The 17,335-nt window shown below is 37.7% G+C and overlaps 1 protein-coding gene across 2 annotated transcripts in view; it reads right to left on the minus strand.

Annotated features, from left to right (window-relative positions):
* Positions 1–738: 738 nt before the first annotated feature.
* Positions 739–17,335, minus strand: part of METTL16 (methyltransferase 16, N6-methyladenosine) — a 471,205-nt gene continuing 454,608 nt past the window's right edge. For both annotated transcript variants that reach the window (XM_053706275.1, XM_053706274.1), the window contains 2 exons: positions 6,354–6,521; positions 739–1,554 (listed from right to left, as the gene is read on the minus strand). In XM_053706275.1, coding sequence (XP_053562250.1) covers positions 952–1,554; positions 6,354–6,521 — 771 coding nt within the window. In that variant the 3' untranslated portion in view covers positions 739–951. The remainder of the gene's footprint in view (positions 1,555–6,353; positions 6,522–17,335) is intronic.

The following is a 17,335-nucleotide window of genomic DNA, read 5'->3' on the forward strand; positions in this document are numbered from 1 at the left end:
ATCCCCCCTTCAGGAGATATTAACCCCAGATTCCATAAAAATAAAGGAGTCCCACTGAGATCCTGTGTTCTATCATTACATTATATTTCCACAGTGAAAGGAAAATGAAACTATCTTACTGGAATCTATGCCATGGAACAGTAACACGGTCCTTTAAGTTTGACAGATAGTAGTGTCACTTCTGACATGGACTTGAGTGAAGAAAGCAGGCAGTGAAACTCGTCAACGCTGATTGCTTATGGAGCTGTTAATATGAGTCGGGATGGTTTCGCAGAAAGACTCTCGAGGCATCTCCAGACTCTAACATTCATCCATGCTCTCACTGAGAGGCTGACAGGACTACTTAAAACTCCAGTCCCATCTCGAAGAGTACTACCCGCCATAAGAGATTATTCCGTAATCTTCTAACACTTCTGTGCCAACCTCCTGTGACGAAAGGCAAAGAATGACTGGGGGATGAGGGAAGTGGGGGAGGTATTTAAGCCTTTTGGCTGGGGTGTCTTTGCCTCCTCCTGGTGGCCAGGTTCTGTATTTCCCAAAAGTAATGAATGCAGCTGTGGACTCTCCCCGTTTTAAGAAGAAAACAGCATTAACAACATTCGGGGGAAATTTGTAATGGCGAAAAATTTTTTTTTTGAATAGGTGCATGATGTTTTCAGACTCACAAGCCATATGCAAAATTCATCATAAAACTTTACTCAACCAAAAATAACAGGCACACGAAAACAAACTAAAGCGTAAGAATCAAAGAAATGAATGTTTATTTGTTAACTTAGGGGCATATTATTTTAATTTTTTTATAATACAAATAAAACTAAATCTATGTGTGCAAACAATCTAAATAATAAAAAATAATTAACTAGTGGACTTAAACAGAACTCTTTATCCAATATGAGAACATTTCAGAATGTATCACAAACATTTTTTTTGGGGACATCAGTTTCAGAAAGACTAGCTTGTAGCAAGCCTAAAAATCTGATTGCGTAAATATGTGCAAAGTTGGTTCATCAGGTCTCTATTCTGGCCTTCTACCCAGTGCATCTCAACCAACGCATCCCCAACTTGATTTTTCACCTGCATCAAACACTTAAAAAGAAAAGGAGATTCCCTGTGCTGGGTTGCCGGTGCCTCTTGTTCAGTGTCAGGTTTCATATCATTGTTGAAGTCATGCGCTTCGTCAGTTTTATTGTGCACAGTGCCCTCTGCTGGCCTTGATATGTCATCAACTTCTATGGTTTCAGAGTTGATTTCTTCAGTTTGGGAATGTGACCCGGTAGTACTATGGTTAAAGGGGACTGATGTATGTCTGCTGTTCTGAGAGTCATGGGGAGCAGACACATCTTCTGGAGTTTGAACATCTTGCTTTGAAGTCTCTTTGTGAATTGCTTTTTGCTCTTTACTAGTCTGAACAAAGTTATCAGCTGCTCGAGGTAGCTCCCTGAGTTGCCTCATGCGGTCCCTTTTCTTCCTGCGTATATGAACCCAGGAGTTCTCAATTGCTGTAAGGAATAGACATTCTTCTTCCTTCTCACAGGGTACAGGTTTATGCTGAACCTATAAAAGTGTTTTTTTGGGGAAAAAAGTCAGTTCTTTTACACATTATTATTCAAACATACAATATACAACATTTTCTATGAACCACTATAAATTAAATAAAAAAATCAAGATTTTTACCCTATGCATAAGACACCCCTCCAATATTAAAGTCTAGTCAAAATTAAACTTTCATTATTCGATAGGGAATGTAATTTTAAACAACTTTCCAATTTACCTTTATCATTAAATTTGCTTTGTTCTCTTGGTATTCGTAGTTGAAATCTTAACCTAGGTAGGCTCATATGCTAATTTTTAAGACCTTGAAGGCTGCCTCTTATCTGAATGCATTGGGCAGTTTTTCACAGCTAGAGGGCATAAGTTCATGTGTGCTACATAGATAACACCGTGCTCATGCACCTTGAGTTATTTAAGAAATAGCACTAAATGCCTGAAATGCAAGTCAATAGCTAATTTCTAAACCCTTGAAGGCCCCTCTTATCACACTTTTTTATTTCCTTTTCACAAAAGGGGAGTGCTAGTTCATGTGAGCCATATAGATAACAGTGTGATCACGCCTGCGGCTTGTGGCAGATACTACACTAATGTGCTAAAATGCAGGTCAATAGATAATAAATAGTCATGTAATCAGGGGGCTGTCAGAAGATGCTTAGATACAAGGTAATCACAGAGGTAAAAACTTATATTAATATAACCATGTTGGTTATGCAAAACTGGGGAATGGGTAATAAAGGGATTATCTATCTTTTTAAACAATAAAAATTCTGGAGTAGACTGTCCCTTAAAGTTTTTTTTTTTCTTAAAATGTATTTATCTATAACACACACACAAAGTTCTCTACAAAAATAACAACATTTTGCCAGCATGTGTCTGGGTATGAGGCACTGTAATACTTTGCAATATATATATATATATATATATATATATATATATATATATATATATATATATATATATATATATATATATATATATATATATATTTAATACTAATGTTACTTAAAGGGACAGTAAACCTTAAAATTAATGTTATATAATTCTGCACATAGTGCAGAATTATATAACATTATATTAGCCAAACTTTCTAACACGTAATATTCCCTTTTCATTTTTAACAAAAAACGCCGTTTTACAGACCCACTCTCTGCGCTCTGCTGAGCGGGTCTGCTTTTTTTCACAGCGTATCGGGCCAGCTGTATAGTCACAGCCCGGCCCGACCGCGCCATAAGATTAAGTGCAGCTCGCTCCTGTAGAGCGCAGAGAGCGGGTCTGTAAAACGGCTTTTTTTGTTAAAAATGAAAAGGGAATATTATGTGTTAGAAAGTTTTTCAGAATTATATAACATTAATTTTAAGGTTTACTGACCCTTTAAGCTACCCAAAGCACATATCAATTGCATATATGAACATAAATTGATTATAATTTGTACAACAAAAATTGTTAATATTAGCTAATCTTAGATTAATATTGGCTAAAACACTGATATTATACTTATATAAGAGAGAGAAAGCAAAAGCAAGAGAGAAAGGGAGAGAAAGAGAAAAAAAAGAGAAAGAGAAAAAAAAGAGAAAGAAAGAGAAAAAAAGAGATACACACTATATATATATATATATATATATATATATATATATATATATATATATATATATATATATATATATATATATATATATATATATAGTGTATTTCCAAATCTATAGTATTTCCAAACTTTCTGATATCACAAACCAGGGTGCACAAAAGTTAATATAGCTTATTTTAACCAAAACACAATTTTACTAGTGTGACGTTTGTGAGAAAGGGGTGAATACCCCGAAAACGTCACGTGAGTAAAATTGTGTTTTAGTTAAACCCAGAGAGTGATTTTTTTCTTGGATTTATGATATATATACATACATACATACAGATACTTGGAAATGTGTGCTAAAGTGTGTTATAAACACTTATTTTATACCAATGCTTACATGAAATATATGTATCCACTTTATTAAAATACTCATAAAAAAACAACAACAGTGGGAAGCAAAAGGATAAACACAATCCAATGCGTTTCGGCTAAGTAAGCCGTAATCATAGATCCTACCCCTTCCTCATTAAAGGACCAGTCAACACAGGAGAATTTCATAATCAACAAATGAAAGATAACAAGACAATGCAATAGCACTTAGTCTGAACTTCAAATGAATAGTAGATTTTTTTTCTTGACAATTTTAAAAGTTATGTTTATTTCCACTCCCCCTGTACCATGTGACAGCCATCAGCCAATCCCAAATGTATACATGTACCATGTGACAGCCATCAGCAAATCACAAATGCATATATGCTTATTCTGTGAGTTCTTGTAGATGCTCAGTAGGAGCTGGTGACTCAAAGTTTAAATATAAAAAGACTGGACTTTTTTTTAATGGAAGCAAATTGGAAAGTTGTTTAAAATTGCTGCTCTATCTGAATAATGAAAGTTTAATTTTGACTTGAGTGTCCCTTTAAGGGCGTGTTTATTAAGCTAAAAACATTAAACCAATAAATGCTAGTGCTATTTATACAAATCAACAGTCATTAAAAACCAGCTGTGTGTAAAGCACGATGTACTGTAATTTTCACATCTACACTATCTTTTTTGCCTCCGTCAGGGGGGTTCAAGTAAGGCGCCCTGACGATCATCTGGCATCCACACCAAGTGAACCTTGGGGAATGAGGTTTGAACCCCCCAGGCGGTGGCAAAAAACATAGTGGAGATGGTGGAATTACAGTGCATCGATATATGTTTGCTGCAGTGACTCAATGAAGCGCATGCACTCTGAGGGGATTTATAATCTTATATCGGGCTTTACCCACAGCTGTAATGTCCATTCTACCCGGGTTATCCTAGGATTACCCAATATCTGACTTTACCCATAACATATATATCATATTTGACTATGTGAAGAACATTGGAATGTGAAATATTCCTATTTATTCATGTCAAGTTAGCACACTTGAGAAAATGCAATCGGGTTTTCATGTGCGAATTGGGTGTTTTTTTTTTTTAAATATTTTTCTTGAGCCTTTGACTTCTATGGGAGAATACGTTAAAGGCATCGTAATGTTCTAACCTCTGCTTTTTGTGTGCGTTGGGTTAGCACTCATGCTAAAATTTTATACTTTTGACTTACTTCAAGTAGCTTACTTCTAGCAAAGTTAAAGGGATGTTGAACCCAATTTTTTTCTTTCATGATTTAGATGGATAATGCAATTTTAAGCAACTATCTAATTTACTCCTATTATCAATTTTTCCACGTTCTCTTGGTATGTTTATTTGAAAAAGCAGGAATGTAAACTTACGAGTTGGCCCATCTTTGGTTCAGCACCTGGGTAGTGCTTGCTGATTGGTGGCTACAGCGCTACACAGGTGCTGAACCAAAGATCGGCCGGTTCCTGCTTTTTCAAATAAACATACCAAGAGAACAAAGAAAAATTTAAAAATAGGAGTAAATTAGAAAGTTGCTTAAAACTGCATGCTTTATCTAAATCATGAAAGAAAAAATTTGTGTTAAGTATCTCTTTAACGCAAAATACCGCTCCACTCAATCATTTTCTTATGATCTTACAAATCTAAAAATATGTATTTGGATATTTAATAATAAATTTAATATTATATATATATATATATATATATATATATAAAATGATATTATAAATTATTGGGAGTGAATACTCTGATTTATTGGGAAGCATCATGAGGATGTTTATTATGATCTTGGCCATACTGTGAATAATATTTACCTATTTGTTATATGATTTGAATCTCCAGTTGATTTAATGCTGAAAAGGTATGCTGATGTTTCTATATTTACATTCTTGTATATACCTTTAAGGACTCAGTTGATTTTTATGAATAGCACTAGCATTTAATGTTTTTAGCTTTAAACACACACCCTTAATGAGGAAGGGCTTAGGATCCACGAATACGGCTTACTTAGTAAAAACACATTTCATTGTGTTTTTATCCTGTTGCTTTACACTGTTTATTTATTTAACAAGTATTTGAATAAAGTGGATACATATTTAATTTTTTTAAAACAGTGCATGGACTTTTTTTGTTGCATTGTATTGGAGGACTCCATGTCCCATAATGCACTGTGCCTACATCATTCCTGGCGTATGGTGATGAGGTAGCTGGAGGAACCGCTGTTCTTTAAATACAGTGTGTCTTTATAGGTGCTGAGTGTTTCCACCCGGTGTTGAAGTTGGGAGGGGCCTTGAGGGTGAGGTTGTGAGTTTGCAGTGGAACTCCCTCAGTATGAGAACTGTGTTGCTTATGCCCTATGACCTTTGAGAGCACAGAGTGAGGAGTATTGGGCTTGGAATGGAAAGATACCACAGTGTCCCTCTGAGATAAAGTACAAAGGTAGGTCAAAAGCTCTAGTCGCAGTACTCCATTGATGAAGGGATTAGAGCTGTTCACTCCATGTATCTGCTGTGTGCTTTTGAGCATCAGGTTGGGAGTGGAGATCTTCCATGGTGCCCCTCCGGGACTAAGCACAACGTTGGTGAGTGATATCACTTTCATTTATTAAACTAATTTTATGACACATGAACTGTGTTCTTTTCATCTAAAGCTACACATCATTGAAACTACAAATATTATATGGACTACATCTGTTTGAAAGACCATATTACTCAATAGTGATACTTGGGACTGAGAGTCTTTTTGTTATTTATATTTGCAACAATGTATAACACTGCTATAAACAATGTTGCAAAACACTGCTATCATAGTGAGAAAGTATTTTAAAAAAATAATGCAAAATTTAGAATACCTTTAAATCTGTAAGTATCTTTTTTATCCACTCTGTAACCACAACCATGGCTTTTGAAACTTCAATGGTGGACGGAGATTTCACTGCTAATAACTTTATAGTTGATTCCAGTACAGTGAACATTACGGGCTTGCGTGGCTTTTCAATCTTTCTTTTTTTTGGAGGTGCCTGAAGGACAAAAACAGAATAAAAACATAGTAAATAAAAATAATAATTAAAAATTGCTTTTAGATGGCTAGTCCAAATGTGATGCACACAAACCAAAATCAAATAGGTAACATGCAAACATAGTCGGCTAGATTTAGAGTTCGGCGGTAAAAGGGCTGTTAACGCTCCGCGGGTTTTTTTCTGGCCGCACCATAAATTTAACTCTGGTATCGAGAGTTCAAACAAATGCTGCGTTAGGCTCCAAAAAAGGAGCGTAGAGCATTTTTACCGCAAATGCAACTCTCGATACCAGAGTTGCTTACGGACGCGGCCGGCATCAAAAACGTGCTCGTGCACGATTCTCCCATAGGAAACAATGGGGCTGTTTGAGCTGAAAAAAAACCTAACACCTGCAAAAAAGCAGCGTTCAGCTCCTAACGCAGCCCCATTGTTTCCTATGGGGAAACACCTCCTAAGTCTGCACCTAACACCCTAACATGTACCCCGAGTCTAAACACCCCTAACCTTACACTTATTAACCCCTAATCTGCCGCCCCCGCTATCGCTGACCCCTGCATTACACTTTTAACCCCTAATCTGCCGCTCCGTAAACCGCCGCCACCTACGTTATCCCTATGTACCCCTAATCTGCTGCCCTAACATCGCCGACCCCTATGTTATATTTATTAACCCCTAATCTGCCCCCCACAACGTCGCCGACACCTACCTACACTTATTAACCCCTAATCTGCCGAGCGGACCTGAGCGCTACTATAATAAAGTTATTAACCCCTAATCCGCCTCACTAACCCTATCATAAATAGTATTAACCCCTAATCTGCCCTCCCTAACATCGCCGACACCTACCTTCAATTATTAACCCCTAATCTTCCGACCGGAGCTCACCGCTATTCTAATAAATGTATTAACCCCTAAAGCTAAGTCTAACCCTAACACTAACACCCCCCTAAGTTAAATATAATTTTTATCTAACGAAATAAATTAACTCTTATTAAATAAATAATTCCTATTTAAAGCTAAATACTTACCTGTAAAATAAATCCTAATATAGCTACAATATAAATTATAATTATATTATACCTATTTTAGGATTAATATATATTTTACAGGCAACTTTGTAATTATTTTAACCAGGTACAATAGCTATTAAATAGTTAAGAACTATTTAATAGTTACCTAGTTAAAATAATTACAAATTTACCTGTAAAATAAATCCTAACCTAAGATATAATTAAACCTAACACTACCCTATCAATAAAATAATTAAATAAACTACCTACAATTACCTACAATTAACCTAACACTACACTATCAATAAATAAATTAAACACAATTGCTACAAATAAATACAATTAAATAAACTATCTAAAGTACAAAAAATAAAAAAGAACTAAGTTACAGAAAATAATAAAATATTTACAAACATAAGAAAAATATTACAACAATTTTAAACTAATTACACCTACTCTAAGCCCCCTAATAAAATAACAAAGCCCCCCAAAATAAAAAATTCCCTACCCTATTCTAAAATACAAATATTACAAGCTCTTTTACCTTACCAGCCCTGAACAGGGCCCTTTGCGGGGCATGCCCCAAGAATTTCAGCTCTTTTGCCTGTAAAAAAAAACATACTATACCCCCCCCCCAACATTACAACCCACCACCCACATACCCCTAATCTAACCCAAACCCCCCTTAAATAAACCTAACACTACCCCCCTGATGATCTTCCTACCTTGTCTTCACCATGCCAGGTTCACCGATCCGTCCTGGCTCCAAGATCTTCATCCAAGCCAAGCGGGGGCTAGACATCCACTGAAGAAGTCCAGAAGAGGGTCCAAAGTCTTCCTCCTATCCGGCAAGAAGAGGACATCCGGACCGGCAAACATCTTCTCCAAGCGGCATCTTCTATCTTCTTCCATCCGATGACGACCGGCTCCATCTTGAAGACCTCCAGCGCGGATCCATCCTCTTCTTCCGACGACTAGACGACGAATGACGGTTCCTTTAAGGGACGTCATCCAAGATGGCGTCCCTCGAATTCCGATTGGCTGATAGGATTCTATCAGCCAATCGGAATTAAGGTAGGAATTTTCTGATTGGCTGATGGAATCAGCCAATCAGAATATAGTTCAATCCGATTGGCTGATCCAATCAGCCAATCAGATTGAGCTCGCATTCTATTGGCTGTTCCGATCAGCCAATAGAATGCGAGCTCAATCTGATTGGCTGATTGGATCAGCCAATCGGATTGAACTTGATTCTGATTGGCTGATTCCATCAGCCAATCAGAAAATTCCTACCTTAATTCCGATTGGCTGATAGAATCCTATCAGCCAATCGGAATTCGAGGGACGCCATCTTGGATGACGTCCCTTAAAGGAACCGTCATTCGTCGTCTAGTCGTCGGAAGAAGAGGATGGATCCGCGCTGGAGGTCTTCAAGATGGAGCCGGTCGTCATCGGATGGAAGAAGATAGAAGATGCCGCTTGGAGAAGATGTTTGCCGGTCCGGATGTCCTCTTCTTGCCGGATAGGAGGAAGACTTTGGACCCTCTTCTGGACTTCTTCAGTGGATGTCTAGCCCCCGCTTGGCTTGGATGAAGATCTTGGAGCCAGGACGGATCGGTGAACCTGGCATGGTGAAGACAAGGTAGGAAGATCATCAGGGGGGTAGTGTTAGGTTTATTTAAGGGGGGTTTGGGTTAGATTAGGGGTATGTGGGTGGTGGGTTGTAATGTTGGGGGGGGGGTATAGTATGTTTTTTTTTACAGGCAAAAGAGCTGAAATTCTTGGGGCATGCCCCGCAAAGGGCCCTGTTCAGGGCTGGTAAGGTAAAAGAGCTTGTAATATTTGTATTTTAGAATAGGGTAGGGAATTTTTTATTTTGGGGGGCTTTGTTATTTTATTAGGGGGCTTAGAGTAGGTGTAATTAGTTTAAAATTGTTGTAATATTTTTCTTATGTTTGTAAATATTTTATTATTTTCTGTAACTTAGTTCTTTTTTATTTTTTGTACTTTAGATAGTTTATTTAATTTTATTTATTTGTAGCAATTGTGTTTAATTAATGTATTGATAGTGTAGTGTTAGGTTAATTGTAGGTAATTGTAGGTAGTTTATTTAATTATTTTATTGATAGGGTAGTGTTAGGTTTAATTATATCTTAGGTTAGGATTTATTTTACAGGTAAATTTGTAATTATTTTAACTAGGTAACTATTAAATAGTTCTTAACTATTTAATAGCTATTGTACCTGGTTAAAATAATTACAAAGTTGCCTGTAAAATAAATATTAATCCTAAAATAGCTATAATATAATTATAATTTATATTGTAGCTATATTAGGATGTATTTTACAGGTAAGTATTTAGCTTTAAATAGGAATTATTTATTTAATAAGAGTTAATTTATTTCGTTAGATAAAAATTATATTTAACTTAGGGGGGTGTTAGTGTTAGGGTTAGACTTAGCTTTAGGGGTTAATACATTTATTAGAATAGCGGTGAGCTCCGGTCGGCAGATTAGGGGTTAATAATTGAAGGTAGGTGTCGGCGATGTTAGGGAGGGCAGATTAGGGGTTAATACTATTTATGATAGGGTTAGTGAGGCGGATTAGGGGTTAATAACTTTATTATAGTAGCGCTCAGGTCCGCTCGGCAGATTAGGGGTTAATAAGTGTAGGTAGGTGTCGGCGACGTTGTGGGGGGCAGATTAGGGGTTAATAAATATAACATAGGGGTCGGCGATGTTAGGGGTAGCAGATTAGGGGTACATAGGGATAACGTAGGTGGCGGCGATTTGCGGTCGGAAGATTAGGGGTTAATTATTTTAAGTAGCTTGCGGCGACGTTGTGGGGGGCAAGTTAGGGGTTAATAGATATAATACAGGGGTCGGCGGTGTTAGGGGCAGCAGATTAGGGGTACATAAGTATAACGTAGGTGGCGGTCGGCAGATTAGGGGTTAAAAATTTTAATCGAGTGGCGGCGATGTGGGGGGACCTCGGTTTAGGGGTACATAGGTAGTTTATGGGTGTTAGTGTACTTTAGGGTACAGTAGTTAAGAGCTTTATAAACCGGCGTTAGCCAGAAAGCTCTTAACTCCTGCTATTTTCAGGCGGCTGGAATCTTGTCGTTAGAGCTCTAACGCTCACTTCAGAAACGACTCTAAATACCAGCGTTAGAAAGATCCCATTGAAAAGATAGGCTACGCAAATGGCGTAGGGGGATCTGCGGTATGGAAAAGTCGCGGCTGAAAAGTGAGCGTTAGACCCTTTAATCACTGACTCCAAATACCAGCGGGCGCCCAAAACCAGCGTTAGGAGCCTCTAACGCTGGTTTTGACGGCTACCGCCGAACTCTAAATCTAGGCCAGTATTTGTAAATTATACAGAAGAGATTGAGGAAAACCAGTGTTTCTCCAGTAGTAACTAGATGTTGGATTAAGCATGTATTTTTGTACAGCTGCCACTAGATGGACCCAAACTTACAGTATTGCTTTAGTAAACCAAGCCTGCTATTACCCACCCATTTCTGAGAGAAAAAAGCACACTCTGTTGTCTTTTTATCTGATAGCATTCATACACTGACTGGCCAGTTTTATTAGGAAGCTTTTATCCATTGTACCAGGCAGCAATATTAGAAATAGCAAGCCACACATTTATCACAACACTTCTATAAAATGTGCTATTCTAACAATTGTCTTAAAGAACAATAGACCAAACATGATCTGCCTCTTAAGTAACTGCCCATCTAAGTACATTAAAGCATTACGTAACTGAATCCAATCACAGCTGCTGAGTGCTCTGAACATTCAACCTCCTGTGTAAACTGGCTCTTTCCCCATTCAAGATGAATGCTGAGTGTATTTTGCATGTGCAAAGTACCCAATGGCCATAGTAAGTAGAAAATGGGGCCCTTAGACATGGGTAATATTTTACATAAGAATACATTTGGTATGTACCTTGCTAGAGGCCATTCCTACTTGCTCCGCCCTAAGCATGTGTCCTGATGTGGAATATATTAAGAGGTATGTAACAGATCATTATGTAGCGAAATGCTGCTTTGTCTGAAATGTTGTTGCTATATTGTATTTCTTAACAAACATTTTTTTTTAACAACCTATATAAGGGACCTTTTCAGAAATGTATTAAAAAAATATATCCATGTGCTGATTAAATCAATTTTTATTGTTACATTTGCATGTCCTGGAATTGTGGCGGTCATCATTCCTATAATATAGTGAGCAATTAATACCCAGGTATGCAAAGTATATATCCTGCTATTTTAATTAATTGAACAGCTTAGAGGAGAAATAATGGATTTGAATAGCAGGTATGGGAATACTGTTCCCAGAAAAACAAAATTTATGCTTGCCTAATAAATTATTTTTTCTTTCAGGGTGGTGAGAATCCATGAGCCTTGATGTGTGGGATTGAATTCCGTCATCTCCCTGTACTACTCAGTTTAACGTATAGTCAAGCAGAGGAAAAGGAAACAGACAGGTTGGAAAGACAAAGCAGGGTATATAGAGGTGCAAATAAAAAACGGCAGCCAAAAGCAAATAGAAATAGGGCGGAGTATTGTGGATTCTTACCATCCTAAAACAAAAGAATTTGAAACGGTAACATTTGGCAAAAGTGTGTAAGGAAGACCAAATTGCAGACTTGCAAATCTGTTCCACCAACGCTTCATTTTTGAAAGCCCATGAAATAGAAATTGATCTAGTGGAATGAGCTGTAATACGTTAAGGGGGCAACTTTCCTGCCACCAAGTAAGCTTTATGAATCACCTGTTTTAACCAAGTGAAGGCCACTTACAAGGACCAGTATAAAACAAACTTGTGCTCTGCCTGAAATATTTAGTAGTTTCAAGATAGAACTTTAATGCCCTCACACTACAACTAGGTTATGAAGAAGCATTTCCTTTGGACTGGGACACAAAGAAGGAACAGCAATCTCTTGATGTATATTTTCTGAGGAAAGAACCTGTGTTAAGAAATAATATTGGGTACTAAGTACAACTTTGTCCTTGTGAAAAATTAAGAAAGAAGATTCACATGTCAAGGCTGAGAGTACAGAGACTCTCTGAGATAAAGATATTGCTAAAAGGAAATTAACTTTCCAGGACAGAAGCTTAATATCTATACTATACATGGGTTCAAAAGGGGAACCGGGACCCTGCAGAACAGAATGAACTACATTTAAATTCCATGGAGAAGAAATGGGTTTTAAAACAGGTCTAATTCTAAGCAGGGCCTGTATGAATGTTTGTCAGGAAACTTGGCCAATATGTGCGCTTTCAATGAACTCAGCCATAAGCCTTTATTCAAACCATCTTGAAGGAATTGAAGAATTCTGGGAATACTAAAGGAATGCAAACTGAAACCTCTAGACTCACACCATGCAAAATATATCTTCCATATCTTGTAGTAAATCCTTCTAGTTACTGGCTTTCTCACCTGTAAAAGAGTATCAATGACAATGCCTGAAAAACCTCCATGTTTAAAAATTAATTGTTCAACCTCTACGCCGTCAAATGTAGGTCCTTGAAACTATAGGTCTTGGTGCTGTGAGAGGAACAAGGATGAGAGCTGAACATCTGAATCAAGTCGGCATACCAGGTCCTGCAGGGCCAAGCTGGTGCTATTAAAATAACTGATGCAGATTTCTGTTTGATTGAAGCTATGATTCTGGGTAGAGGAACAAACAGGAATAGATATGTTAGATGAAAATTCCATGCTCCTACTAAGGCACCCTGAATTTGGCACTATAAATTGGAAGCTTGTGATTTAGGTGAGAGGCCATCAAGTCTATTTATGGAAGACCCCACCTGGCAACTCTCTGTCTGAAAACTCTCTGATTGAGAGACCACTCCCCTGGGTGCAGAGACGGGCAACTGAGATAATCTGCTTCCCAATTCTTTACCCCAGGAATATAAATTGCTGACAGAATTCAATGATTGTGCTCTACCCAGATTAAAATCTGAGAGAATTCAATGCTATATGATTCCGAGTTCCTCCCTGATAATTAATATATGCCACAGCCATGACATTGTCTGACTGGAAATGGATATACTCCTCCATTTTCAAGAGAGGCCACGACTAAAGAGCTCGAAAAATCACCAGGAGTTTCAAAATGTCCATTGGTAACCTTGCCTCCTGAGGAGACCAGACTCGTTACACTCTGAGACCCCCAGACTGCACACCATCTGGAAAGACTGGCATCTATTGTCACTATAGCCCAAGATTGACATAGAAAAGATGCCCCAGTTGTTAAAGTCGGATTGTCTATTCATCAAGATAAAGATTGCATAACTGAGGAATCTAGAACAATTATTTGGTCTAACTGAAGACAATTCCTTGTCCACTGCTTTAGCATAGACAGTTGGAAGAGAACATAAGTGAAAGCGAGCAAACGGAATTGCGTCCGATGCCGCCACCATTAGGCCTACCACCTCCATGCATTGAGCTACAGTTAGACAAGCAGTACACCTAAGATGCTTTCTGAAGTTTTATTCTGTGAGTGTCTGTTAAGGAAAGCCCCATTGCCACTGAGTCTATGCAAACACCTTGGTAGTTAGAGACAAAGAGCTCTTAGGGACATTTAACTTCCAACCAGGATGGATCCTGAACCAGAATGTCATCTAAGTAGGAAGCTACAGAAATTCTGTTTCTAATGGCTGCCAACAAACAAGGTACCCAAAAACTTTTTGAAAATGCGGAGAGCTGTGGCTAGACCAAATAGGACAACTACCTGGTAATACTTGTGAAGCAAAAAGTAGGAAACTGATAATGATCCTTGTGAATGGGGATATGAAGGTATGTGTCCAACAGATCTATTGTGGACATGAATTGACCCTGTTGGATCATGGGTAAAATTGTACGAATTGTTTTTATTTTGAATGTTGGCACTCAGTATGGGTCTGAATGTTCCCTCCTTCTCTGGAGCTATAAATAGGTTGGCATAGAATACCAGACCCTGTTCTGAGACAGGTACAGGATAAATCACTCATGTTCTCCAGATCTTAAATGCACAAAAAAGGGCGACTGCCTTTGATGGATTTTTGGGTACATGTGACAGAAGGAATTGTCCTCGAGGAAGCCTGGTTTGAAAATCTATCCTGAAGCACTGGGAGATGTTTAAAATCCAAGAGTCCTATACAAATAAAAACCAGAAATTGAAAAAGACTCAATCTGCCCCCTGCCAGAACAGAGTCTGGGTCGGTGGCCGCACCTTCATGCAAATTTAGAATTGGTAGAGGATTTTTTGTTCTGCTTAGACTTTAGACTTGGTTTCCAGAAAGGCTTGGAAGATTATATCTTTTTAGAACTGGACTACTGATCCTTGGATTGTAGTCCAGTTCCTTGGATCCTTGGATTGGATTTTATCTTGAGGAAGGAAAGCTTCCTTATCCAAAGTAACCGTGGAAATGATTGAATCCAAGCCAGAAACAAACAGAACTTTCCTTTGAAAAGAAACATTTAATAATCTGTTCTTGGAAACCATGCCTGCAGACCAAAATTTAAGCCATAAAGCTTTTCTAGTTAGAACTACAAGGGACATAGTCTTTACATTAATCTTAAAGGATTCCAAAACTTTACATTTTTTGCCACAACCTGAACATTAATTTACTATCAATAACATTTATATTTCATCACCTACCTAATTTCACAGTTCAACGATCTTTAGAAACGCTATAAAATGAAATAATATTTTTTGCAGAGGACGTCATTATAGCCAACCCTCTAATATGGGCTGTGAACGACCAAACCCAATTTCCAATAGTATTCTTATTTCGTGCATATCATTATGTGACGATGTTGTCACCATGCGCATGCGCGTTGCAATCCGTTGACTCGCATCCCTGATATCACACTTACACATACAGTGGAAAGACACACATGCGCTTTTGAAGGTTGACTGTTATTAGCAAATTATGTTTTTCAACTTTAGATACGTATTTGTGTATGCAGTAGTGTAGGCTTAGGATACATTCAAATATCAATTTAGTAAATTTATACCTGACATATTTTCAAATTAGGTGCTAAGCTTAAAATAAAGTAAGGTATATAATATATCTTTTCTACTGAAATAAATATGTGTTTCATTCATAATTTTTCATAATGTGCTATAAATAAAGAATAAATGCTCGTTGTTGGGGAGATTCTCGCAGTGCAGCGCTCAGCTCTTACCTGCTATGTTCAGCGTATTCATCTGCTCTGTTTGATTTTGATACGCCGGGTCTGCCTGCCTGCTGTGAGTGACGTAGAGTATGACGTGCCGGGATATCGTGCATGCGCATAGCCTCAAAAAAATCACAATTTTGATAACCTGGGTTATCGTTCAGGATTTGAGGTTAGAAAACAATAGCTGTTGGTGGGTTTGGAAATATATCTATTTTTGATATAAGATTACTAATGAACGGTAATACTTTGACAAACAATGCTAATGACATAACTATTTGAAATAAATCGATATTTTGATTGAAGATAAGTTTTTTTCTGGGTTTAGTGTCCCTTTAATAATATCCTTAAATGCATCACAGATGAAGGCCTTGATATAATTTTGTAAAATCTTCCTGAGAAGATTGCTCAAAAGCCACATAAGATTAAAAAAAATTGCACCATAAAGCAGCAGCACTAGCCACAAAAGTTATAGCAACTGCTGGTTTGAATATGTCAGGATTTATGCCCCTTTTGGTGCTACCTACTGTTCCTTTAAGAGTAATCCGGCGTTTCCCATATAAGGCTCCTCCTCTCATCCTCTACTGCTGGATTATTGCAGACTGAACTCCCAGTAAGCCTGCAACACTTACTTCAGCCGTTCTCTGATCTATCTTTGCTAACTCTGCTAACTGCTGTGGGAGACCGGCCGGCCAGTGACGTCATCAGCTACAGCCGAGATCGCCACTTGTTACTCTCCCTGCTCCTAGCTGCATGGCAGCACACTCTGCTCCAGCTCTGAGTAATCGCTGGAAGTTTACCCACTCTCTATGTGACAGCAACATAGAGACCACAGCTCTGGACACATCTTTCTTGTTCACAGAAATCGCAGATCCAGACTCCACTTCCTCTGCTTAGCAGATGCAGCAAATCTCCGGTTTCTCATCTTACAGGTCGTATAGTGTTCTTTGAAATGATTCATATCTCCTGCAAGCAATACTGTTAACCTCTTGGAGACCGGTTTATTATTATTGTATCTGCTTATAACATCTGCATATATAGCTACTACTGGATATTATCATTTTAATATATGTATTAATTGCCATAATTCCTTGCAGTAGTATATGTGCTCAGTGATTCACAGCTTCCTTTCTGTTTACTGTCCTGCCACTTTACAGTTTGTTCAGATACACCGGTGTGTACTCTGAAGGTTTATTTGTGGCTATAAAAAGACAGAGGATTAACATTTAACTATAGTCTATAATTGTTACCCCTTCTGTCACATAACTCAAGAAACACATTTGAAGCTGAATTTAATATATATATATATATATATATATATATATATATATATATATATATATACACATTGAAGAGATTCACTACCTGATCTATATCAGGAGTCTGACAGAATAAAAGACCTGTCTGAAAATATTTCTGAGAAAGAACTTTAATTTGCAATCCATAGGATCTCTGAAATAAGAAATGTCCTCTAAGGAGATAGTGGTACACTTCGCAAGAGTAGAGATAGCTCCGTCCACTTTTGGAATAGACTCCCATAATTCCAGGGTTTGTTCTGGTAGGGGATACATCTTTTTAAATCGGGATGAAGAAGCAAACAGAACACCAGGTTTCTTCCATTCTTTAGCTATGAT

Source organism: Bombina bombina, chromosome 3 (genome assembly GCF_027579735.1).
Source record: "Bombina bombina isolate aBomBom1 chromosome 3, aBomBom1.pri, whole genome shotgun sequence".
Taxonomy (NCBI): domain Eukaryota; kingdom Metazoa; phylum Chordata; class Amphibia; order Anura; family Bombinatoridae; genus Bombina; species Bombina bombina.